The 26,308-nt window shown below is 45.9% G+C and overlaps 1 protein-coding gene across 2 annotated transcripts in view; it reads right to left on the reverse strand.

Moving 5' to 3' along the window:
* Positions 1 to 26,308, reverse strand: part of iqgap2 (IQ motif containing GTPase activating protein 2) — a 169,413-nt gene that overhangs the window by 115,764 nt on the left and 27,341 nt on the right. For both annotated transcript variants that reach the window (XM_079518014.1, XM_079518015.1), the window contains 2 exons: positions 16,802 to 16,879; positions 12,636 to 12,712 (listed from right to left, as the gene is read on the reverse strand). In XM_079518014.1, the coding sequence (XP_079374140.1) occupies positions 12,636 to 12,712; positions 16,802 to 16,879 (155 nt within the window). The remainder of the gene's footprint in view (positions 1 to 12,635; positions 12,713 to 16,801; positions 16,880 to 26,308) is intronic.

Genomic DNA, 26,308 nt, shown 5'->3' on the forward strand with positions numbered 1-26,308 from the left:
GGAGACAACTAAACATACTCTCGGACTTCCGCTCTCACCATGGCAAGACGTGTTTTTTCTAGCTCCTGCGCGTCTGACTCAAAGTCACGGATTTTTCCACATTTTCTCTTCCTCCTCCTATGGTGTACGGATTCCTATCTTAATATACCAAGGGGATTACATCGAGGTGAAATGGAGAAAAACAAAACCGTAATAGAGGATTTTCAACCGGATTCTCACAGCGACTTTTACCTGGTCAGTGAAGAAGTCAACGGGATCAATGGAAAACGGCCTGGATACGGCTTAGCAGCTATTCAATCCCTTCTAGCCCAAAGAGACAAACTCCAGATTAACAAAGGGAAGAGATCTTTCTTTCTCATTATTTTGTTACTGTCTGGCGACATCGAGATTAACCCTGGTCCCGTGAACACACGACAAATGGCAAGGCTGCTCCGGAGTGAACAAGAAACCGGAGAGAACAAAGGAATCCCCATCGACTCAACAACACCAATGCCGACCAGCCAGGCGACGACCAACAACAACAACAACACCGCTAGCATCCTTCCTCGCCACCAGCCAACCTGCACACCCATGCTGGATATACACGCTGATGTCCCGGCTGTGAATACTACATTCGCAAGAGCCGAGCGCGTCCCAGACAACAGCAGGCGGAATGATCCTACATCGGCGGCAGTCGAGGCAAAAGACACGGACAACACCACCATCTACAGGCGTGAAGAGTCTCCACATCCAACCAAGGGGGACAAAGCGGCTGGAGACGGACACCGTGATACTTTACCTGCTATTTCTGCTGTTTCTCCGGTCGACACCATGGCTCAATCGGCCCAACCAGAGCCCTCAACAAACCTGGACGAGGGACCCCATCCCCCACTCCCGCCACCCCACGACGACCCCCACGCACCCCCCACCCTCCCCCCACGGCACCCCGCGGCTTCTACAGACATCAACAATGGCCCTCCGCTCCGCTATTTCGCCACGGAGGAAATAAGCACCATAGTCAGAGCCAACGGACTTCATATCTTTCACCTGAACGTCAACAGCATTGGACCCAAAATGGCTGAAATCAGGCATATGTTTCAATGCGGTAAGGCGAACATCATTAGCTTCTCTGAAACCGAACTTGATGAGTCAACCAAAGACCCAGAAGTTGAAATAGAGAACTATTCCTTGATCAGAAACGACAGAAACAGGCATGGTGGTGGCGTGTGTATGTATATTCACAAAGACACTGAATATGTTACTCGTACTGACTTACAGCATGATGAAATTGAAACTGTGTGGGTTGAATTAATTTTCAAAAAGGCTAAATCAGTATTAGTGGGCACCGTCTACAGACCGCCTGACCAACATGGGTTCTATGATATACTTGAGGGGTGCTTAGCTGAGGAGGAATGTGTAGAGAAAATCCTGATTGGCGACTACAATACAGACATGCAACGTAAGGAAGCACCTGTGTTTAAGTCATTCAGTAAGTTCTGTGATCTACATAGTGTCAGTCAGCTAATTACCCAACCCACTAGAGTGTGTGATTCTACTCAAACTGTCATTGATCTCATTCTGTCCTCGGACAAATCCAGAATCTCCAAGAAAGGGGTTATTGTATGTGGGCTTAGTGATCATTTTATGATATTCTGTACCCGCAAAATACAAAAACTTAAGACCGGCTGCCACAAAACAGTCATATCAAGGGACCTCAAAACCTACTCTAGTGAGGTCTTTAACCAAGTATTGGAGAGTCTGGATTGGTCCGATGAGCTTAAAAGCACACTTGTCGAAGAAGCTTGGCTTGGCTTCAAAACCAAATTTACATCAGTACTGAACTACATGGCTCCTTTGAGAACCACCAGGGGCAAAACCCGCTCGGAACCATGGATGAATTCGGACATACTGGCTGCAATGAAAGCCAGAGACAAAAAATGCTCTGAAGTTCTAAAATGCAAGTCAAAGCTAGCCAAGCGCTTCGACAGTGTTCGCCAAGCTCGTTTGAACAACCTAAATACACAACGAATCAAACTACGAAACAGTGTAACTGCCATGACCAAATCAGCTAAAAGTAACTTCATTAATGATAAAGCTCAGGAAAACAAAAACAATCCTCATGAGCTCTGGAAGCTACTAAACAATCAACTAAGCTATGGTCAGAAACTAAAAACCAGATTTTCGAACATAAACATCAAATCTGACAACACTCTCATCACTGACAACCTTGATGTGGCCAACTACTTGAATATCTTCTTTACAAACATAGCAACAACTCTGGTTAACAAACTGCCCTCCCACTCTGGGCTCTTTGGTGTAGAGCACATTACAACCTTCTACAAAAACCTAGGTGTTTGTAAAGACGATTTTAAACTAGTTATGGTAACAACTGATGAGGTAATTAAGAAACTGAGTGCCCTCCAACCCCACAAGGCCACAGGCCATGACAACATTCCCTCCAAATTTCTCAGAGACTCAGCCATCTCTATAGCTCCAATCATCACCCACATAGTAAACCTCTCCATCAAACAGGGACAGGTCCCCCAAGATTTCAAACTGGCCAAAGTAACCCCCTTGCACAAGAAAGGGAGTAAATTAGACCCCGGCAACTACCGCCCTATTTCTATTCTTAGTTCCATCTCGAAAGTGATGGAAAAAATAGTCTATGAACAGGTTGAAAAGTATCTTGCCACTAATACATTATTGTACGAGTTCCAATCTGGCTTCAGAACATCCCACTCCACTGACACATGTCTTCTCTATTTGAGCGACCACATCAAACAAGAGGTGGACGCTGGCAAATACTGCGGCATGGTCATGCTGGACCTCCAAAAGGCTTTTGACACCGTGAACCACTCCATACTGGTTAACAAGCTAAAAGCAATTGGTTTCGATAGCACATCAGTGAGCTGGATGCAATCCTACCTGGAGGGGAGAGAACAGATGGTGGAAGTGAACGGAACACTGTCCCCCCCCCTCCCAGTGAGCTGTGGCGTTCCACAAGGAAGCATACTAGGGCCTCTACTGTTCCTAATATATGTAAACGACATGACTTCAGCCTGTGACTGCAACTTGTTCCTGTTCGCAGATGACTCAGCACTACTGGTCTCGGACAAGGACAAACTGCAGGTTGAAAACGCCCTCAGCTCTGAACTCGGTAGAATCTGCACCTGGCTCGCTGATAACAAACTATCTTTACACCTGGGAAAAACTGAATCCATTCTCTTTGGCTCTATTAGTAATCTCAGCAAGGCAAATGGCTTCTTGGTTAAAGTGGGTGACAATGTTATCACACGTAAAGATGAAATTACCTACCTAGGTTCCATCCTGGAGGCTAATCTTTCCGGTGATAAAATGGCCACCAACGTAATCAAAAAAGTCAACCATAGAACAAGATTCCTCTACAGGATCTCCTCACTGGTCAACAAAAACACCTTGAAGACCTTAACAGGAGCCCTTGTACAGGGTTTCTTTGACTATGCATGCACCTCCTGGTACCACAGCACCTCAAAGGCCCTTAAAACCAGGCTCCAGACTTCCCAAAACAAACTGGTCAGGCTCCTACTTGATCTAGCCCCCCGAACCCACCTCACCCCTGCCCACTTCGACAGGCTGGAATGGCTTAGGGTCGACGACAGAGTACAGCATCTTGCAATGGGTCTGGTCCACAAGATTCGATACACCACCAAGATACCCATGTACCATACTTCCTTAATGTTAACGAAGTCCACACCCACAACACCAGAGGGAGTGCAACGAACCATGTACAACCCAGATTCGGCACAAACAAGGGACTAAATTCTTTTCGCTCCTATGCCACCAAAATGTGGAACGCCCTACCAACTGTCATTAAGACATGCGAATCCCTTGACTCCTTCAAAACCGCTCTCAAAGGGCACCTACGGATGGCTGCAATTCGAAACTGGCCCCCGTAAAATCTGAATCCCCCCCCCGCCCCCCCCTTCTTTCCCCTCACTGTATATATTTCTTTTCCCTTTTTACCTCCTTTTTGATGAATTCCTGTTCTGTCTATAGAAGTGTCTATTTGTACGTCTCTAAATGTTTTGATGATTTGAACATGGTGGACCCTGTTGGAAACAAGTGTAATGCTTAATTGGGTCGTCCTCTCACAGTTAACAGCCTTTGTATTGAGTTTGTGCTTGAAATGTACTGTAATTCTGCAAACTGTTAATAAATTCTTCAATCAATCAATCAATCAATCTCTCCCCATGCCTTCAGCCTGGTGGAGACAACTAAACATACTCTCTCCCCATGCCTTCAGCCTGGTGGAGACAACTAAACATACTCTCTCCCCATGCCTTCAGCCTGGTGGAGACAACTAAACATACTCTCTCCCCATGCCTTCAGCCTGGTGGAGACATCTAAACATACTCTCTCCCCATGCCTTCAGCCTGGTGGAGACAACTAAACATACTCTCCCCCCATGCCTTCAGCCTGGTGGAGACAACTAAACATACTCTCTCCCCATGCCTTCAGCCTGGTGGAGACAACTAAACATACTCTCTCCCCATGCCTTCGGCCTGGTGGAGACAACTAAACATACTCTCCCCATGCCTTCATGGTGGAGACAACTAAACATACTCTCTCCCCATGCCTTCAGCCTGGTGGAGACAACTAAACATACTCTCCCCATGCCTTCATGGTGGAGACAACTAAACATACTCTCTCCCCATGCCTTCATGGTGGAGACAACTAAACATACTCTCTCCCCATGCCTTCATGGTGGAGACAACTAAACATACTCTCTCCCCATGCCTTCGGCCTGGTGGAGACAATAAAACACACTCTCTCCCCATGCCTTCATGGTGGAGACAACTAAACATACTCTCTCCCCATGTCTTCATGGTGGAGACAACTAAACATACTCTCTCCCCATGCCTTCATGGTGCAGACAACTAAACATACTCTCTCCCCATGCCTTCGGCCTGGTGGAGACAACTAAACAAACTCTCTCCCCATGCCTTCGGCCTGGTGGAAACAACTAAACATACTCTCTCCCCATGCCTTCATGGTGGAGACAACTAAACATACTCTCTCCCCATGCCTTCGGCCTGGTGGAAACAACTAAACATACTCTCTCCCCAGGCCTTCAGCATGGTGGAGACAACTAAACATACTCCCTCCCCATGCCTTCGGCCTGGTGGAGACAACTAAACATACTCTCTCCCCATGCCTTTGGCCTGGTGGAGACAACTAAACATACTCTCTCCCCATGCCTTCATGGTGGAGACAACTAAACATACTCTCTCCCCATGCCTTCATGGTGGAGACAACTAAACATACTCTCTCCCCATGCCTTCGGCCTGGTGGAGACAACTAAACATACTCTCTCCTCATGCCTTCAGCCTGGTGGAGACATCTAAACATACTCTCTCCCCATGCCTTCAGCCTGGTGGAGACAACTAAACATACTCTCTCCCCATGCCTTCGGCCTGGTGGAGACAACTAAACATACTCTCTCCCCATGCCTTCATGGTGGAGACAACTAAACATACTCTCTCCCCATGCCTTCAGCCTGGTGGAGACAACTAAACATACTCTCTCCCCATGCCTTCGGCCTGGTGAAGACAACTAAACATACTCTCTCCCCATGCCTTCAGCCTGGTGGAGACAATAAAACATACTCTCTCCCCATGCCTTCAGCCTGGTGGAGACAACTAAACATACTCTCTCCCCACGCCTTCGGCCTGGAGGAGACAACTAAACATACTCTCTCCCCATGCCTTCGGCCTGGTGGAGACAACTAAACATACTCTCTCCCCATGCCTTCGGCCTGGTGGAGACAACTAAACATACTCTCTCCCCATGCCTTCGGCCTGGTAGAGACAACTAAACATACTCTCTCCCCATGCCTTCGGCCTGGTGGAGACAACTAAACATACTCTCTCCCCATGCCTTCGGCCTGGTGGAGACAACTAAACATACTCTCTCCCCATGCCTTCATGGTGGAGACAACTAAACATACTCTCTCCCCATGCCTTCATGGTGGAGACAACTAAACATACTCTCTCCCCATGCCTTCGGCCTGGTGGAGACAACTAAACATACTCTCTCCCCATGCCTTCATGGTGGAGACAACTAAACATACTCTCTCCCCATGCCTTCGGCCTGGTGGAGACAACTAAACATACTCTCTCCTCATGCCTTCAGCCTGGTGGAGACATCTAAACATACTCTCTCCCCATGCCTTCAGCCTGGTGGAGACAACTAAACATACTCTCTCCCCATGCCTTCAGCCTGGTGGAGACAACTAAACATACTCTCTCCCCATGCCTTCGGCCTGGTGGAGACAACTAAACATACTCTCTCCCCATGCCTTCGGCCTGGTGGAGACAACTAAACATACTCTCTCCCCATGCCTTCATGGTGGAGACAACTAAACATACTCTCTCCCCATGCCTTCGGCCTGGTGGAGACAACTAAACATACTCTCTCCCCATGCCTTCATGGTGGAGACAACTAAACATACTCTCTCCCCATGCCTTCATGGTGGAGACAACTAAACATACTCTCTCCCCATGCCTTCATGGTGGAGACAACTAAACATACTCTCTCCCCATGCCTTCATGGTGGAGACAACTAAACATACTCTCTCCCCATGCCTTCGGCCTGGTGGAGACAATTACAAAAAACATTATTTATTCACAATCCCTTCAAGTAAACATTGCAGTATTTTTTCCAACACTGATACATTGTAAGCAGGTAACAAAATAAATGTAGGTCACACGCTTCCCCACAAGGGGGCAGGCTCGTCACATGACACCAGCCAGGGCACTTGGTCCGATTGGCTCCCACTGAGCCAATAGGAACGCAGCAGCCAGGTCAGGTGGTTTAGAGAAAAGTTCATTAAAGTGTCATGTTCTTAACGAGGCTGTCTGCTAAAGACACGCCATGAATTATACAGAGGTGTGTGTGTGTGTGTGTGTGTGTGTGTGTGTGTGTGTGTGTGTGTGTGTGTGTGTGTGTGTGTGTGTGTTCTAGCATGAGGAGACACATGCACAAGCTGGCTTTCACTGCCCTTTGACCACAACGCACGCACGCACGCACACACTATATGTGTGTGTGTGTGTGTGTGTGTGTGTGTGTGTGTGTGTGTGTGTGTGTGTGTGTGTGTGTGTGTGTGTGTGTGTGTGTGTGTGTGTGTGTGTGTGTGTGTGTGTGTGTGTGTGTGTGTGAGTGAGTGAGTGAGTGAGTGAGTGAGTGAGTGAGTGAATGAATGAATGAATGAGTGTGTGTGTGTGTGTGTGTGTGTGTGTGTGTGTGTGTGTGTGTGTGTGAGTGAGTGAGTGAGTGAGTGAGTGAGTGAGTGAGTGAGTGAGTGAGTGAATGAATGAATGAATGAATGAGTGTGTGTGTGTGTGTGTGTGTTGTGTGTGTGTGTGTGTGTGTGTGTGTGTGTGTGTGTGTGTGTGTGTGTGTGTGTGTGTGTGTGTGTGTGCGTGCGTGTGTTTCACAGCCCATTTCTTTACTACGGGATTATTCAGACACAATTTAAAATACATTGTACTTCCTGTACCATGACACCAAAATAATACACAAAATGTCTGCGTGCGTGCGTGCGTGCGTGCGTGCGTGCGTGCGTGTGTGTGTGTGTACACACGTGCGTCCACATGTTTCGCTGCTGAATATCTATTGGTTCCCAGTGGAAGTCGGACCAGCTTTTCAGGAAGGAAGCGTGTGTGTTTGCGTGCGAGTGGACACATGATGTGCGTGCGTGCGTGCGTGCGTGCGTGCGTGCGTGCGTGCGTGCGTGCGTGCGTGCGTGCGTGCGTGCGTGCGTGCGTACGTGCGTGCGTGCGTGCGTGCGTGCGCGTGCGTGCGTGCGAGCAGGAAGGGGACCCTCTCAGGACTTGACCACAGCTCTACAACAGACTCAGAGCAAAGCCAAACAAACACATGGCTGTAATAACAGATGAGTGGTCAGAGTGGGCCACCCATCCTCCTGATGGCTGTAATAACAGATGAGTGGTCAGAGTGGGCCACCCATCCTCCTGACTAATAGCGACTACAACTACAATTCCCATGATGCACTGCTCCTCATTGTGGATAGGGGGGAGGGGGGGATGTCTTACTGAGACAACATGTAGTCCAGGAAGGAAGTGAGCCCAGTGTCCATGACATCAGAGACACTGGGCTCACCATAGATATTATCCTCCCTGGCCGCTGCAGTTCATCCCAATGAAGGCAGGAAGTCAAGCGGAGGTGCAGCTGGAGGCTTTTTTTTAACAAATCTTAACATATATATATATGTCAACATATATAACAGTCATGACAATACATTACAATACAATACAAAACAAGACAAACAAACACACAACAAAGTTATTAATACAACATCAGAGCCAGGGGGGGATTAGATTACTAACAGAAAACATTAAAGAGTGAACACAAAGCAACAGTTCTGTATTATTTAGAAGTGCTGAAGGCGGTTGCTGCGTCGCTGCCCAAGTAGCCTGGAACTCACCTATGCTTTTTATGGCATAGGCAGCTCCCGGCAGGATCCGCCGGGAGAAACTATGCACAGCTGCTAGACATGAGACTGATTAATTAGAGCGACAGAGAGAGAGAGGAGTGTGTGTGTGTGTGTGTGTGTGTGTGTGTGTGTGTGTGTGTGTGTGTGTGTGTGTGTGTGTGTGTGTGTGTGTCAATTTAACAAAGGTGCAGACGATCAGAAATCAGCAGAGAGTGAGTGATGTTTGCACTAGGCCTACTCTATGTAGATGATCTAGTGATGTTTGCACTACTCTATGGGGGAGGGGGAGGGGCCTACTCTATGCCGAATTGAAGTGGACTCGGACCCAGACTTTTTTTTTCTCCCTGCAGGAAATAAAAACGTCTGGGTTTCCGAGGCTACTGCCCAAGTGACCCGAGGCTACTGCCCAAGTGACCCGAGGCTACTGCCCAAGTGACCCGAGGCTACTGCCCAAGTGACGTCACTCATGCGACTCCTCCATGTCTCTCGCTGTCACGAGAGTGACAACTGGCCAATCACAGCACGACTCAGGTTACGTACACGGAAGCTGCCCATTAAAGGAAGCTGCCCATTGAAGGAAGCTGCCCATTGAAGGAAGCTGCCCATTGAAGGAAGCTGCCCATTGAAGGAAGCTGCAGCTGCTCATTGAAGGAAGCTGCCCATTGAAGGAAGCTGCCCATTGAAGGAAGCTGCTCATTGAAGGAAGCTGCCCATTGAAGGAAGCTGCCCATTGAAGGAAGCTGCTCATTGAAGGAAGCTGCCCATTGAAGGAAGCTGCCCATTGAAGGAAGCTGCTCATTGAAGGAAGCTGCCCATTGAAGGAAGCTGCCCATTGAAGGAAGCTGCCCATTGAAGGAAGCTGCTCATTGAAGGAAGCTGCTCATTGAAGGAAGCTGCTCAGCTGCCCATTGAAGGAAGCTGCCCATTGAAGGAAGCTGCTCATTGAAGGAAGCTGCCCATTGAAGGAAGCTGCTCATTGAAGGAAGCTGCTCATTGAAGGAAGCTGCTCATTGAAGGAAGCTGCTCATTGAAGGAAGCTGCCCATTGAAGGAAGCTGCTCATTGAAGGAAGCTGCTCATTGAAGGAAGCTGCTCAGCTGCCCATTGAAGGAAGCTGCCCATTGAAGGAAGCTGCTCATTGAAGGAAGCTGCTCATTGAAGGAAGCTGCTCATTGAAGGAAGCTGCTCATTGAAGGAAGCTGCTCATTGAAGGCAAAATGCTTTGCAAGGAATCTCGGGAAAATTGTGCCTTCAATTGTGACACGCGCCGTTTATATGTCTATGGGGCTCACTGCTAAAATCTAAAATATCTAAAACCACACCTGGGACGTATCCTCAGTGATGTATCCTGAGGTCATCACCTGGGACGTATCCTCAGTGATGTATCCTGATGTCATCACCTGGGACGTATCCTCAGTGATGTATCACCTGGGACGTATCCTCAGTGATGTATCACCTGGGACGTATCATCAGTGATGTATCCGGAGGTCAACACATGGGACGTATCCTCAGTGATGTATCATGAGGTCACCACCTGGGACGTATCCTCAGTGATGTATCCTGAGGTCATCACCTGGGACGTATCCTCAGTGATGTATCCTGAGGTCATCACCTGGGACGTATCTTCAGTGATGTATCCTGAGGTCACCACCTGGGACGTATCATCAGTGATGTATCCTGAGGTCACCACCTGGGACGTATCCTCAGTGATGTATCCTGAGGTCACCACCTGGGACGTATCCTCAGTGATGTATCCTGAGGTCATCACCTGGGACGTATCTTCAGTGATGTATCCTGAGGTCAACAGGGTTTCGGGTCTACCAACATCATACCCCTCACTCAGGCGACCCAGCCGGGGTAACCCATACTGCTCACCTCCTCACGGAGGACACAGGCTGGGGCGCTAACCCATACTGCTCACCCGGGTGCCGACTACATTCCGGCTGTCACCGTCTCTCCGGTGGTCACCAGACTATACCTGGTTGTCACCGTCTCTCCGGTGGTCACCAGACTATACCTGGTTGTCACCGTCTCTCCGGTGGTCACCAGACTATACCTGGTTGTCACCAGTCTCTCCGGTGGTCACCAGACTATACCTGGTTGTCACCAGTCTCTCCGGTGGTCACCAGACTATACCTGGTTGTCACCAGTCTCTCCGGTGGTCACCAGACTATACCTGGTTGTCACCAGTCTCTCCGGTGGTCACCAGACTATACCTGGTTGTCACCAGTCTCTCCGGTGGTCACCAGACTATACCTGGTTGTCACCAGTCTCTCCGGTGGTCACCAGACTATACCTGGTTGTCACCAGTCTCTCCGGTGGTCACCAGACTATACCTGGTTGTCACATCGTCTATTCCTATGAGTCACTATTAATATCAGAACTATAACAACAAATACATGGCATGGATGCAGCTGGGACAGGAACGTGTTCTAAATCCTCTAAACGTCAAACACACACACACACACACACACACACACACACACACACACACACACACACACACACACACACACACACACACACACACACACACACACACACACACACACACACACACACACACACACACACACACACACACACACACCGTTTAACATATTACCCATCGTTTTATTGAGCTCTAAACATGGTCCTTTATCTCCTAACGATGCTTTGGATTGCGTGTGTGCGTGCGTGCGTGCGTGCGTGCGTGCGTGCGTGCGTGCGTGCGTGCGTGCGTGCGTGCGTGCGTGCAGATGACATCATTCACAGGCTGAAGCTGTGTGGGGACAGACAGGAAATGCTGGTGCACGGGGACAGGAAATAGCTGTGGGGAACAGACAGGAAGTGACAGCTCTCAACGCTCTGCACGCGTTATGAGAGCGGTGGCCACGCCCACAGGAAGAGGAAACCGCCACGGCCACGCCCACAGGAAGAGGAAACCGCCACGGCCACGCCCACAGGAAGAGGAAACCGCCACGGCGGGATCCATTTAAAGAAACAACAGTGTAATGTCGCCTGTAGCCACTAGGGGGTCCATGTTCACTAGGGCTGTAACCCTACGTGTCACCACTAGGGGGTCCATGTTCACTAGGGCTGTAACCCTACGTGTCACCACTAGGTGGGCCATGTTCACTAGGGCTGTAACCCTACGTGTCACCACTAGGGGGTCCATGTTCACTAGGGCTGTAACCCTACGTGTCACCACTAGGTGGGCCATGTTCACTAGGGCTGTAACCCTACGTGTCACCACTAGGTGGTCCATGTTCACTAGGGCTGTAACCCTACGTGTCACCACCAGGTGGTCCATGTTCACTAGGGCTGTAACCCTACGTGTCACCACTAGGTGGTCCATGTTCACTAGGGCTGTAACCCTACGTGTCACCACTAGGGGGTCCATGTTCACTAGGGCTGTAACCCTACGTGTCACCACTAGGTGGTCCATGTTCACTAGGGCTGTAACCCTACGTGTCACCACCAGGTGGTCCATGTTCACTAGGGCTGTAACCCTACGTGTCACCACCAGGTGGTCCATGTTCACTAGGGCTGTAACCCTACGTGTCACCACCAGGTGGTCCATGTTCACTAGGGCTGTAACCCTACGTGTCACCACTAGGTGGTCCATGTTCACTAGGGCTGTAACCCTACGTGTAACCACTAGGTGATCCATGTTCACTAGGGCTGTAACCCTACGTGTCACCACTAGGTGGTCCATGTTCACTAGGGCTGTAACCCTACGTGTCACCACTAGGTGGTCCATGTTCACTAGGGCTGTAACCCTACGTGTCACCACCAGGTGGACCATGTTCACTAGGGCTGTAACCCTACGTGTCACCACTAGGTGGTCCATGTTCACTAGGGCTGTAACCCTACGTGTCACCACTAGGTGGTCCATGTTCACTAGGGCTGTAACCCTACGTGTCACATGGTTGACAATACGATACACGGACGACATTGGTTTATTATGGCGATAAAAAACAGCTTTTTCCGTGCTCGGACGGACAGGCACACACACGCACATAAAGACACATATTGCTGCGTAATGAAGTGGGTAGCACCACTCAAAACTCCAACCACTCCTGTGTCAGTGTGCGTGTACCTCAGTGTGTGTGTGTGTGTGTGCGTGCGTGCGTGCGTGCGTGTGTGCGTGCGTGCGTGCGTGCGTGCGTGCGTGCGCTCACCTCAGTGCATGTATGCAGTAGACCACCTTGGGCATGTTCTTGCGGTCGTAAACATCGGTGGTCTCTGGGTAGAATATCTGTAGGATGGCACGCACGCACGCACGCGCGCGCACACACACACACACACACAAAAAATTGAAACCCAATCATTTGGTATTTTGCACTTATTTGATTCAGAACTGACAACAATAAGAGCTCTTAACACTTTCATCGCCCCCTGGTGTTCATGTGAAATTACCGCAGGCAGCCAGGCAATATCTGTGAATTTGGGCCGAACTACCTCCGGGTCACACAGCGAGAGGAGGAGCTAAAAGTTGTACGAGCAGCAGCAGCTTTCACCACCAGCGGTAACATGGCGGCCGCGATGCGATCAGAAATCACTGTTTACATCTGAACGTCGGGCGGATTGGTCAAAAACAACAAGTATTTTTCTGAGAAAACAAGCAGCAAAGAACCGACAATGAGTGGTTCGTTAACCCATTCTGGGCGGGAACCCCTTTTGGTGTTTTAAACATTATGTTATAATTTAGCTATTGAAAAATAGCAGATCTACAAGCTCATAGCTTGTAGATCTGTCCAGGTGGCCAGTTGTGCAGGTGGCCAGTTGTCCAGGTGGCCAGTTGTCCAGGTGGCCAGTTGTCCAGGTGGCCAGTTGTCCAGTTGGCCAGTTGTTTAGGTGGCCAGTTGTCCAGGTGGCCAGTTGTCCAGGTGGCCAGTTGTGCAGGTGGCCAGTTGTCCAGTTGGCCAGTTGTCCAGGTGGCCAGTTGTGCAGGTGGCCAGTTGTCCAGGTGGCCAGTTGTCCAGGTGGCCAGTTGTCCAGGTGGCCAGTTGTCCAGGTGGCCAGTTGTCCAGTTGGCCAGTTGTCCAGTTGGCCAGTTGTCCAGGTGGCCAGTTGTGCAGGTGGCCAGTTGTCCAGGTGGCCAGTTGTCCAGTTGGCCAGTTGTCCAGGTGGCCAGTTGTCCAGGTGGCCAGTTGTGCAGGTGGCTAGTTGTCCAGGTGGCCAGTTGTCCAGGTGGCCAGTTGTCCAGGTGGCCAGTTGTGCAGGTGGCCAGTTGTCCAGGTGGCCAGTTGTCCAGTTGGCCAGTTGTCCAGGTGGCCAGTTGTCCAGTTGGCCAGTTGTCCAGTTGGCCAGTTGTGCAGGTGCCCACTCATCCAGGTGGCCAGTTGGTGACTAGTTGTCCAGGTGTCCACTTCTTCAGTCAGACTATTTGGGTGCAATACTGAACCGTACTGTACTGTACTGTACTGTACTGTACTGTACATCAGTGACATATTATGACATGTGACCCCTCCCCCACCATCCAAATATGGACATGTCCACCAAATATGGACATGTCCACCAAATATGGACATGTCCACCAAGGCCAGACTAGTATAAAAGGAAGGTGAGATAGATCTCACAGCTCACAACATCAGATCAATAGACCCGGACTCGGAAATTGCCAAAACAAAGCAATCTAGATCAATATCATATCAAGATCATATAGAGCTGAAGCGAAAGCCATTGGACCAGAATCCATTGCATCCATTCAACCGCTTATCCGTAACTGTTGCACGGTGGGAGATCGTATCATCCTCTTTGGAGCAGACAACAGACCAGGTGACCTGTTTGTCTTAGACTTCAGTCCTAGCCTCAACACATTATGTAAGATAGCAGTTATTCAGTACGGTCTGGATCAGTCTGAACTCCCACACAACATCAGGTGGGAACTGGCAGCCATGACTAGCAACAGCCAGTGCTTAATCTCTAACACAATGGATGCCAGCGCTCAACTCCTGCACATGCACGTGTGCGCCAGTGCACCAGTGGGCATTGGCGAAAAATCATTTATTAGTCAAGTTTTGGGGTATTTATGGCGGTTATTTTGCGGTAATTCCTCCCCAGAGTGACAGCCAGGCAGTAGGTATACCAAATACTTTTTCACACATCAGACTGCACAGGCTAGCCACAGACTGTACAGTCACAGAGAGTGAGACTACAGTGAGTCACCATGTCATGATAAGAGAGATGATTATTGATTACCAACTGCAGCAGCAATACTGCTAGCCCGGCCGCTAGCTACCAGCTAGCCCGGCCGTTAGCCACCAGCTAGCCAGGCCGCTAGCCACCAGCTAGCCAGGCCGCTAGCCACCAGCTAGCCCGGCCGCTAGCCACCAGCTAGCCCTAGTTCTTTGCGCAGTGCGGGGCGCAGCGCAGGGCGGGTGGAGGCCTTTTTGGGAACCGGGGGCCCTGTGCAACCTGCATAGTCTCAGTATAAGACCAATCGGCTCCGCTATGGGAGGCTACCAGGGCGGAGTGCCCCCTACAGGTACCGGAGCTGAGCTCCGCCAAGCTCCGGCTGAAATTAAGCACTGGCAAGAGGCAATAGGAACTGGCAGCCATGACTAGCAACAGTCAATAGGACAATTACAATTTACAATTTAGGCATTTAGCAGACGCTCTTAATCCAGAGCGACAATAGGAACTGGCAGCGATGACTAGCAACAGTCAATAGGAACTGGCAGCCATGACTAGCAACAGTCAATAGGAACTGGCAGCCATGACTAGCAACAGTCAATAGGAACTGGCAGCCATGACTAGCAACAGTCAATAGGAACTGGCAGCCATGATTAGCAACAATACCAGACCACAAGAACAGACTCTAGCCCAGGGAAAAAAATAATAAAAAATGATCAAATGACTCAAACAAGAAACAGGATAAGCATTGAATAGGCAAAAGTACTACTACTACTACTACTACAACTGTAACATGTCCACCAAATATGGACATGTCCACAAATATGGACATGTACACCAAATATGGACATGTCCACCAAGGCCAGACTAGTATAAAGGAAGGTGAGATAGATCGCACAGCTCACAACATCAGATCCATAGACCCGGATGAGGAAATTGCCAATAAAGCTGAATTTGACAGAACAAAGCAATCTAGATCAATATCATATCATATCAAGATCATATAGAGCTGAAGCGAAAGCCATTGGACCAGAATCCATTGCATACATCCATCCATTCAACTGCTTATCCGTAGCCGGGTGGCGAGGGCAACAGCTCCACCAGAGAGCTCATGATGCTGCGCTGGACACTTCATGAGGAAGGAGCAGGGAGGACGTTCCGCGCTGCCGTGGCAGTGGAGCAGCAGCTGTACTGCTTCGGAGGACGCTCCCACAGCGCCAACATGTACCAGACCAATGTCCACGTCTTCAACACAGTGTCTTTATGCTGGAGGACGTTACCGCCGGTGACCATCGAGGAGGGAAAAGAACGTCACATCGAGATCCCCTTCCTGTATTTGGGATGCACAGCTGTGCTGATTGAAGACGTGATCTACATCTGGAGAGGAGGCAGACGGATTTATGCCTTCGATGTCGACGCCCACCTTTGGTTGAAGAAGGAGGTTTCTGGGACTGTTCCGAAACGGTGTTGCGACCACTCTGCCTGTGCCTTGGGGAAGGTCATGTTTATCCATGGAGGGCAATTCCATTATGGACGCACTAATGACATCTACAAGTTGGACACCAGCACAGTTGACAAATCATGGCAATAAACACACTTCTGGCCTGGGCCGTGGCTCAGTGGTCCAGGCACCTTGGCTGGTAATCCAGTCTGGCAGTGTGCCGCGGGTTCGACTCCCGATCCCGGCGGCCTTTACTGCATGTCACCCCCCCATCTCTCTCCCCATTTCCTGTCAGCCTACTGTCTCTGTGCCGCCATTAAAAAAATGTAAAACTAAAGGCGAAAGCCACAAAAAAACATTAAAAAAAAATAAACACATTTCTTTGGGGCCGAACAAATAATAAGAAAGAAGATAAAAAGGGTGCAGGTAAAACACTTTGTTTTCTCCCAGTCAGGAAGTAAAAAATCCACTTTTTAAACGGCTGCCGCAAAATGTCATTTAATCCCCAAAAACATTGTTTTTGTAAGCAAGGAACAAACAAACGAGAAATGAGGCTCAAATATAGCTTGTTTATTTTGACCCAAAAAGAAGAATCTGCAACCTGGGGAGAGCCCCGAACTGAGCTCATGCTTCCTTCAATGCAATTAAATATAATGAATAAAAGGTATAATAAATTAATATAATTAATATAACTAATAAATGTTACCTTGGGCAGTCCTACAGACTCCATCCATAATGAATATAATTAATATAACTAATAAATGTTACCTTGGGCAGTCCTACAGACTCCATTCCTCTGAGCCACTGGACGGTGTTGTCGGTGTGTCTGAAGTGTAGTCCTGTAGTCTGTGCACGCGCGCACGCACACACACACACGCACACGCACACGCGCACACGCACGCGCACGCGCACGCGCACACACACACACACACACACACACACACACACACACACACACACACACACACACACACACACACACAGGGAGAAAGAAATAAACATTATTTTAAAACAGTTTCAGTGCTCAAGGCGTCTCCACACGTTTTTATAGGTATTTTTGTAATGATATAAAACTGGATCGCTGTAATCTATTTATTTTTCTTCCATTCTTCAGCGATCCTAGGCACTGCCGTTCACCTCCGTTTACTCCCCGACTAAAGGGTCTCTTCTGTCTGAGGTGGTCTTTACACCTGAACGGTGTTCATAGAAAACAGATACATAAAGTATTGTTTGATGCTGGGTCTCTTTAGACCAGAACTAAATACAGTGTGGTTTAATGGGTCTCTTTAGACCAGAACTAAATACAGTGTGGTTTACTGGGTCTCTTTAGACCAGAACTAAATACAGTGTGGTTTACTGGGTCTCTTTAGACCAGAACTAAATACAGTGTGGTTTACTGGGTCTCTTTAGACCAGAACTAAATACAGTGTGGTTTACTGGGTCTCTTTAGACCAGAACTAAATACAGTGTGGTTTACTGGGTCTCTTTAGACCAGAACTAAATACAGTGTGGTTTACTGGATCTCTTTAGACCAGAACTAAATACAGTGTGGTTTACTGGGTCTCTTTAGACCAGAACTAAATACAGTGTGGTTTACTGGGTCTCTTTAGACCAGAACTAAATACAGTGTGGTTTACTGGGTGTCTTTAGACCAGAACTAAATACAGTGTGGTTTACTGGGTCTCTTTAGACCAGAACTAAATACAGTGTGGTTTACTGGGTCTCTTTAGACCAGAACTAAATACAGTGTGGTTTGTTAGGGTCTCTTTAGACCAGAACTAAATACAGTGTGGTTTACTGGATCTCTTTAGACCAGAACTAAATACAGTGTGGTTTACTGGGTCTCTTTAGACCAGAACTAAATACAGTGTGGTTTACTGGGTCTCTTTAGACCAGAACTAAATACAGTGTGGTTTACTGGGTGTCTTTAGACCAGAACTAAATACAGTGTGGTTTACTGGGTCTCTTTAGACCAGAACTAAATACAGTGTGGTTTACTGGGTCTCTTTAGACCAGAACTAAATACAGTGTGGTTTGTTGGGGTCTCTTTAGACCAGAACTAAATACAGTGTGGTTTACTGGGTCTCTTTAGACCAGAACTAAATACAGTGTGGTTTGTTGGGGTCTCTTTAGACCAGAACTAAATACAGTGTGGTTTACTGGGTCTCTTTAGACCAGAACTAAATACAGTGTGGTTTACTGGGTCTCTTTAGACCAGAACTAAATACAGTGTGGTTTACTGGGTCTCTTTAGACCAGAACTAAATACAGTGTGGTTTACTGGGTCTCTTTAGACCAGAACTAAATACAGTGTGGTTTGTTGGGGTCTCTTTAGACCAGAACTAAATACAGTGTGGTTTACTGGGTCTCTTTAGACCAGAACTAAATACAGTGTGGTTTACTGGGTCTCTTTAGACCAGAACTAAATACAGTGTGGTTTACTGGGTGTCTTTAGACCAGAACTAAATACAGTGTGGTTTACTGGGTCTCTTTAGACCAGAACTAAATACAGTGTGGTTTACTGGGTCTCTTTAGACCAGAACTAAATACAGTGTGGTTTGTTAGGGTCTCTTTAGACCAGAACTAAATACAGTGTGGTTTACTGGATCTCTTTAGACCAGAACTAAATACAGTGTGGTTTACTGGGTCTCTTTAGACCAGAACTAAATACAGTGTGGTTTACTGGGTCTCTTTAGACCAGAACTAAATACAGTGTGGTTTACTGGGTGTCTTTAGACCAGAACTAAATACAGTGTGGTTTACTGGGTCTCTTTAGACCAGAACTAAATACAGTGTGGTTTACTGGGTCTCTTTAGACCAGAACTAAATACAGTGTGGTTTGTTGGGGTCTCTTTAGACCAGAACTAAATACAGTGTGGTTTACTGGGTCTCTTTAGACCAGAACTAAATACAGTGTGGTTTACTGGGTCTCTTTAGACCAGAACTAAATACAGTGTGGTTTACTGGGTCTCTTTAGACCAGAACTAAATACAGTGTGGTTTACTGGGTCTCTTTAGACCAGAACTAAATACAGTGTGGTTTGTTGGGGTCTCTTTAGACCAGAACTAAATACAGTGTGGTTTACTGGGTCTCTTTAGACCAGAACTAAATACAGTGTGGTTTACTGGGTCTCTTTAGACCAGAACTAAATACAGTGTGGTTTACTGGGTCTCTTTAGACCAGAACTAAATACAGTGTGGTTTACTGGGTCTCTTTAGACCAGAACTAAATACAGTGTGGTTTACTGGGTCTATTTAGGCCAGAACTAAATACAGTGTGGTTTACTGGGTCTCTTTAGACCAGAACTAAATACAGTGTGGTTTACTGGGTCTCTTTAGACCAGAACTAAATACAGTGTGGTTTACTGGGTCTCTTTAGACCAGAACTAAATACAGTGTGGTTTACTGGGTCTCTTTAGACCAGAACTAAATACAGTGTGGTTTGTTAGGGTCTCTTTAGACCAGAACTAAATACAGTGTGGTTTACTGGGTCTCTTTAGACCAGAACTAAATACAGTGTGGTTTACTGGGTCTCTTTAGACCAGAACTAAATACAGTGTGGTTTACTGGGTCTCTTTAGACCAGAACTAAATACAGTGTGGTTTACTGGGTGTCTTTAGACCAGAACTAAATACAGTGTGGTTTACTGGGTCTCTTTAGACCAGAACTAAATACAGTGTGGTTTGTTAGGGTCTCTTTAGACCAGAACTAAATACAGTGTGGTTTACTGGGTCTCTTTAGACCATAACTAAATACAGTGTGGTTTACTGGGTCTCTTTAGACCAGAACTAAATACAGTGTGGTTTACTGAGTCTCTTTAGACCAGAACTAAATACAGTGTGGTTTACTGGGTCTCTTTAGACCAGAACTAAATACAGTGTGGTTTACTGGGTCTCTTTAGACCAGAACTAAATACAGTGTGGTTTACTGGGTCTCTTTAGACCAGAACTAAATACAGTGTGGTTTACTGGGTCTCTTTAGACCAGAACTAAATACAGTGTGGTTTACTGGGTCTCTTTAGACCAGAACTAAATACAGTGTGGTTTACTGGGTCTCTTTAGACCAGAACTAAATACAGTGTGGTTTACTGGGTCTCTTTAGACCAGAACTAAATACAGTGTGGTTTACTGAGTCTCTTTAAACCAGAACTAAATACAGTGTGGTTTACTGGGTCTCTTTAAACCAGAACTAAATACAGTGTGGTTGACTGGGTCTCTTTAGACCAGAACTAAATACAGTGTGGTTTACTGGGTCTCTTTAGACCAGAACTAAATACAGTGTGGTTTGTTAGGGTCTCTTTAGACCAGAACTAAATACAGTGTGGTTTGTTAGGGTCTCTTTAGACCAGAACTAAATACAGTGTGGTTTACTGGGTCTCTTTAGACCAGAACTAAATACAGTGTGGTTTACTGGGTCTCTTTAGACCAGAACTAAATACAGTGTGGTTTGTTAGGGTCTCTTTAGACCAGAACTAAATACAGTGTGGTTTACTGGGTCTCTTTAGACCAGGACTAAATACAGTGTGGTTTAATGGGTCTCTTTAGACCAGAACTAAATACAGTGTGGTTTACTGGGTCTCTTTAGACCAGAACTAAATACAGTGTGGTTTACTGGGTCTCTTTAGACCAGAACTAAATACAGTGTGGTTTACTGGGTCTCTTTAGACCAGAACTAAATACAGTGTGGTTTACTGGGTCTCTTTAGACCAGAACTAAATACAGTGTGGTTTGTTAGGGTCTCTTTAGACCAGAACTAAATACAGTGTGGTTTACTGGGTCTCTTTAGACCAGAACTAAATACAGTGTGGTTTACTGGGTCTCTTTAGACCAGAACTAAATACAGTGTGGTTTACTGGGTCTCTTTAGACCAGAACTAAATACAGTGTGGTTTGTTGGGGTCTCTTTAGACCAGAACTAAATACAGTGTGGTTTGTTAGGGTCTCTTTAGACCAGAACTAAATACAGTGTGGTTTACTGGGTCTCTTTAGACCAGAACTAAATACAGTGTGGTTTACTGGGTCTCTTTAGACCAGAACTAAATACAGTGTGGTTTACTGGGTGTCTTTAGACCAGAACTAAATACAGTGTGGTTTACTGGGTCTCTTTAGACCAGAACTAAATACAGTGTGGTTTACTGGGTCTCTTTAGACCAGAACTAAATACAGTGTGGTTTACTGGGTCTCTTTAGACCAGAACTAAATACAGTGTGGTTTACTGGGTCTCTTTAGACCAGAACTAAATACAGTGTGGTTTACTGGGTCTCTTTAGACCAGAACTAAATACAGTGTGGTTTGTTAGGGTCTCTTTAGACCAGAACTAAATACAGTGTGGTTTACTGGGTCTCTTTAGACCAGAACTAAATACAGTGTGGTTTGTTAGGGTCTCTTTAGACCAGAACTAAATACAGTGTGGTTTGTTAGGGTCTCTTTAGACCAGAACTAAATACAGTGTGGTTTACTGGGTCTCTTTAGACCAGAACTAAATACAGTGTGGTTTACTGGGTCTCTTTAGACCAGAACTAAATACAGTGTGGTTTAATGGGTCTCTTTAGACCAGAACTAAATACAGTGTGGTTTACTGGGTCTCTTTAGACCAGAACTAAATACAGTGTGGTTTACTGAGTCTCTTTAGACCAGAACTAAATACAGTGTGGTTTACTGGGTCTCTTTAGACCAGAACTAAATACAGTGTGGTTTACTGAGTCTCTTTAGACCAGAACTAAATACAGTGTGGTTTACTGGGTCTCTTTAGACCAGAACTAAATACAGTGTGGTTTAATGGGTCTCTTTAGACCAGAACTAAATACAGTGTGGTTTGTTAGGGTCTCTTTAGACCAGAACTAAATACAGTGTGGTTTACTGGGTCTCTTTAGACCAGAACTAAATACAGTGTGGTTTACTGGGTCTCTTTAGACCAGAACTAAATACAGTGTGGTTTACTGGGTCTCTTTAGACCAGAACTAAATACAGTGTGGTTTACTGGGTCTCTTTAGACCAGAACTAAATACAGTGTGGTTTACTGGGTCTCTTTAGACCAGAACTAAATACAGTGTGGTTTACTGGGTCTCTTTAGACCAGAACTAAATACAGTGTGGTTTACTGAGTCTCTTTAGACCAGAACTAAATACAGTGTGGTTTACTGGGTCTCTTTAGACCAGAACTAAATACAGTGTGGTTTACTGGGTCTCTTTAGACCAGAACTAAATACAGTGTGGTTTACTGGGTCTCTTTAGACCAGAACTAAATACAGTGTGGTTTACTGGGTCTCTTTAGACCAGAACTAAATACAGTGTGGTTTGTTAGGGTATCTTTAGACCAGAACTAAATACAGTGTGGTTTACTGGGTCTCTTTAGACCAGAACTAAATACAGTGTGGTTTGTTGGGGTCTCTTTAGACCAGAACTAAATACAGTGTGGTTTACTGGGTCTCTTTAGACCAGAACTAAATACAGTGTGGTTTGTTAGGGTCTCTTTAGACCAGAACTAAATACAGTGTGGTTTACTGGGTCTCTTTAGACCAGAACTAAATACAGTGTGGTTTACTGGGTCTCTTTAGACCAGAACTAAATACAGTGTGGTTTACTGAGTCTCTTTAGACCAGAACTAAATAGTGTGGTTTACTGGGTCTCTTTAGACCAGAACTAAATACAGTGTGGTTTACTGGGTCTCTTTAGACCAGAACTAAATACAGTGTGGTTTACTGGGTCTCTTTAGACCAGAACTAAATACAGTGTGGTTTACTGGGTCTCTTTAGACCAGAACTAAATACAGTGTGGTTTACTGGGTCTCTTTAGACCAGAACTAAATACAGTGTGGTTTACTGGGTCTCTTTAGACCAGAACTAAATACAGTGTGGTTTACTGGGTCTCTTTAGACCAGAACTAAATACAGTGTGGTTTACTGGGTCTCTTTAGACCAGAGCTAAATACAGTGTGGTTTACTGAGTCTCTTTAGACCAGAACTAAATACAGTGTGGTTTACTGGGTCTCTTTAGACCAGAGCTAAATACAGTGTGGTTTACTGGGTCTCTTTAGACCAGAACTAAATACAGTGTGGTTTACTGGGTCTCTTTAGACCAGAACTAAATACAGTGTGGTTTACTGGGTCTCTTTAGACCAGAACTAAATACAGTGTGGTTTACTGGGTCTCTTTAGACCAGAGCTAAATACAGTGTGGTTTACTGGGTCTCTTTAGACCAGAACTAAATACAGTGTGGTTTACTGGGTCTCTTTAGACCAGAACTAAATACAGTGTGGTTTACTGGGTCTCTTTAGACCAGAACTAAATACAGTGTGGTTTACTGGGTCTCTTTAGACCAGAACTAAATACAGTGTGGTTTACTGGGTCTCTTTAGACCAGAACTAAATACAGTGTGGTTTACTGGGTCTCTTTAGACCAGAGCTAAATACAGTGTGGTTTACTGAGTCTCTTTAGACCAGAACTAAATACAGTGTGGTTTAATGGGTCTCTTTAGATCAGAACTAAATACAGTGTGGTTTGTTAGGGTCTCTTTAGACCAGAACTAAATACAGTGTGGTTTACTGGGTCTCTTTAGACCAGAACTAAATACAGTGTGGTTTACTGGGTCTCTTTAGACCAGAACTAAATACAGTGTGGTTTACTGGGTCTCTTTAGACCAGAACTAAATACAGTGTGGTTTGTTAGGGTATCTTTAGACCAGAACTAAATACAGTGTGGTTTACTGGGTCTCTTTAGACCAGAACTAAATACAGTGTGGTTTGTTGGGGTCTCTTTAGACCAGAACTAAATACAGTGTGGTTTACTGGGTCTCTTTAGACCAGAACTAAATACAGTGTGGTTTGTTAGGGTCTCTTTAGACCAGAACTAAATACAGTGTGGTTTACTGGGTCTCTTTAGACCAGAACTAAATACAGTGTGGTTTACTGGGTCTCTTTAGACCAGAACTAAATACAGTGTGGTTTACTGAGTCTCTTTAGACCAGAACTAAATACAGTGTGGTTTACTGGGTCTCTTTAGACCAGAACTAAATACAGTGTGGTTTACTGGGTCTCTTTAGACCAGAACTAAATACAGTGTGGTTTACTGGGTCTCTTTAGACCAGAACTAAATACAGTGTGGTTTACTGGGTCTCTTTAGACCAGAACTAAATACAGTGTGGTTTGTTAGGGTCTCTTTAGACCAGAACTAAATACAGTGTGGTTTACTGGGTCTCTTTAGACCAGAACTAAATACAGTGTGGTTTACTGGGTCTCTTTAGACCAGAACTAAATACAGTGTGGTTTACTGGGTCTCTTTAGACCAGAACTAAATACAGTGTGGTTTACTGGGTCTCTTTAGACCAGAACTAAATACAGTGTGGTTTACTGGGTCTCTTTAGACCAGAACTAAATACAGTGTGGTTTACTGGGTCTCTTTAGACCAGAACTAAATACAGTGTGGTTTGTTAGGGTCTCTTTAGACCAGAACTAAATACAGTGTGGTTTACTGGGTCTCTTTAGACCAGAACTAAATACAGTGTGGTTTACTGGGTCTCTTTAGACCAGAACTAAATACAGTGTGGTTTACTGGGTCTCTTTAGACCAGAACTAAATACAGTGTGGTTTACTGGGTCTCTTTAGACCAGAACTAAATACAGTGTGGTTTGTTGGGGTCTCTTTAGACCAGAACTAAATACAGTGTGGTTTGTTGGGGTCTCTTTAGACCAGAACTAAATACAGTGTGGTTTACTGGGTCTCTTTAGACCAGAACTAAATACAGTGTGGTTTACTGGGTCTCTTTAGACCAGAACTAAATACAGTGTGGTTTACTGGGTCTCTTTAGACCAGAACTAAATACAGTGTGGTTTGTTAGGGTCTCTTTAGACCAGAACTAAATACAGTGTGGTTTACTGGGTCTCTTTAGACCAGAACTAAATACAGTGTGGTTTGTTAGGGTCTCTTTAGACCAGAACTAAATACAGTGTGGTTTACTGGGTCTCTTTAGACCAGAACTAAATACAGTGTGGTTTACTGGGTCTCTTTAGACCAGAACTAAATACAGTGTGGTTTACTGAGTCTCTTTAGACCAGAACTAAATACAGTGTGGTTTACTGGGTCTCTTTAGACCAGAACTAAATACAGTGTGGTTTACTGGGTCTCTTTAGACCAGAACTAAATACAGTGTGGTTTACTGGGTCTCTTTAGACCAGAACTAAATACAGTGTGGTTTAATGGGTCTCTTTAGACCAGAACTAAATACAGTGTGGTTTACTGAGTCTCTTTAGACCAGAACTAAATACAGTGTGGTTTACTGGGTCTCTTTAGACCAGAACTAAATACAGTGTGGTTTACTGGGTCTCTTTAGACCAGAACTAAATACAGTGTGGTTTACTGGGTCTCTTTAGACCAGAACTAAATATAGTGTGGTTTACTGAGTCTCTTTAGACCAGAACTAAATACAGTGTGGTTTACTGGGTCTCTTTAGACCAGAACTAAATACAGTGTGGTTTACTGGGTCTCTTTAGACCAGAACTAAATACAGTGTGGTTTACTGGGTCTCTTTAGACCAGAACTAAATACAGTGTGGTTTACTGGGTCTCTTTAGACCAGAACTAAATACAGTGTGGTTTACTGGGTCTCTTTAGACCAGAACTAAATACAGTGTGGTTTAATGGGTCTCTTTAGACCAGAACTAAATACAGTGTGGTTTACTGAGTCTCTTTAGACCAGAACTAAATACAGTGTGGTTTACTGGGTCTCTTTAGACCAGAACTAAATACAGTGTGGTTTACTGAGTCTCTTTAGACCAGAACTAAATACAGTGTGGTTTACTGGGTCTCTTTAGACCAGAACTAAATACAGTGTGGTTTACTGAGTCTCTTTAGACCAGAACTAAATACAGTGTGGTTTACTGGGTCTCTTTAGACCAGAACTAAATACAGTGTGGTTTACTGGGTCTCTTTAGACCAGAACTAAATACAGTGTGGTTTACTGGGTCTCTTTAGACCAGAACTAAATACAGTGTGGTTTAATGGGTCTCTTTAGACCAGAACTAAATACAGTGTGGTTTACTGAGTCTCTTTAGACCAGAACTAAATACAGTGTGGTTTACTGGGTCTCTTTAGACCAGAACTAAATACAGTGTGGTTTAATGGGTCTCTTTAGACCAGAACTAAATACAGTGTGGTTTGTTAGGGTCTCTTTAGACCAGAACTAAATACAGTGTGGTTTACTGGGTCTCTTTAGACCAGAACTAAATACAGTGTGGTTTACTGGGTCTCTTTAGACCAGAACTAAATACAGTGTGGTTTACTGAGTCT

This window comes from Electrona antarctica, assembly GCF_951216825.1.
Source record: "Electrona antarctica genome assembly, chromosome: 13".
In the NCBI taxonomy this organism is placed as follows: Eukaryota; Metazoa; Chordata; class Actinopteri; order Myctophiformes; family Myctophidae; genus Electrona; species Electrona antarctica.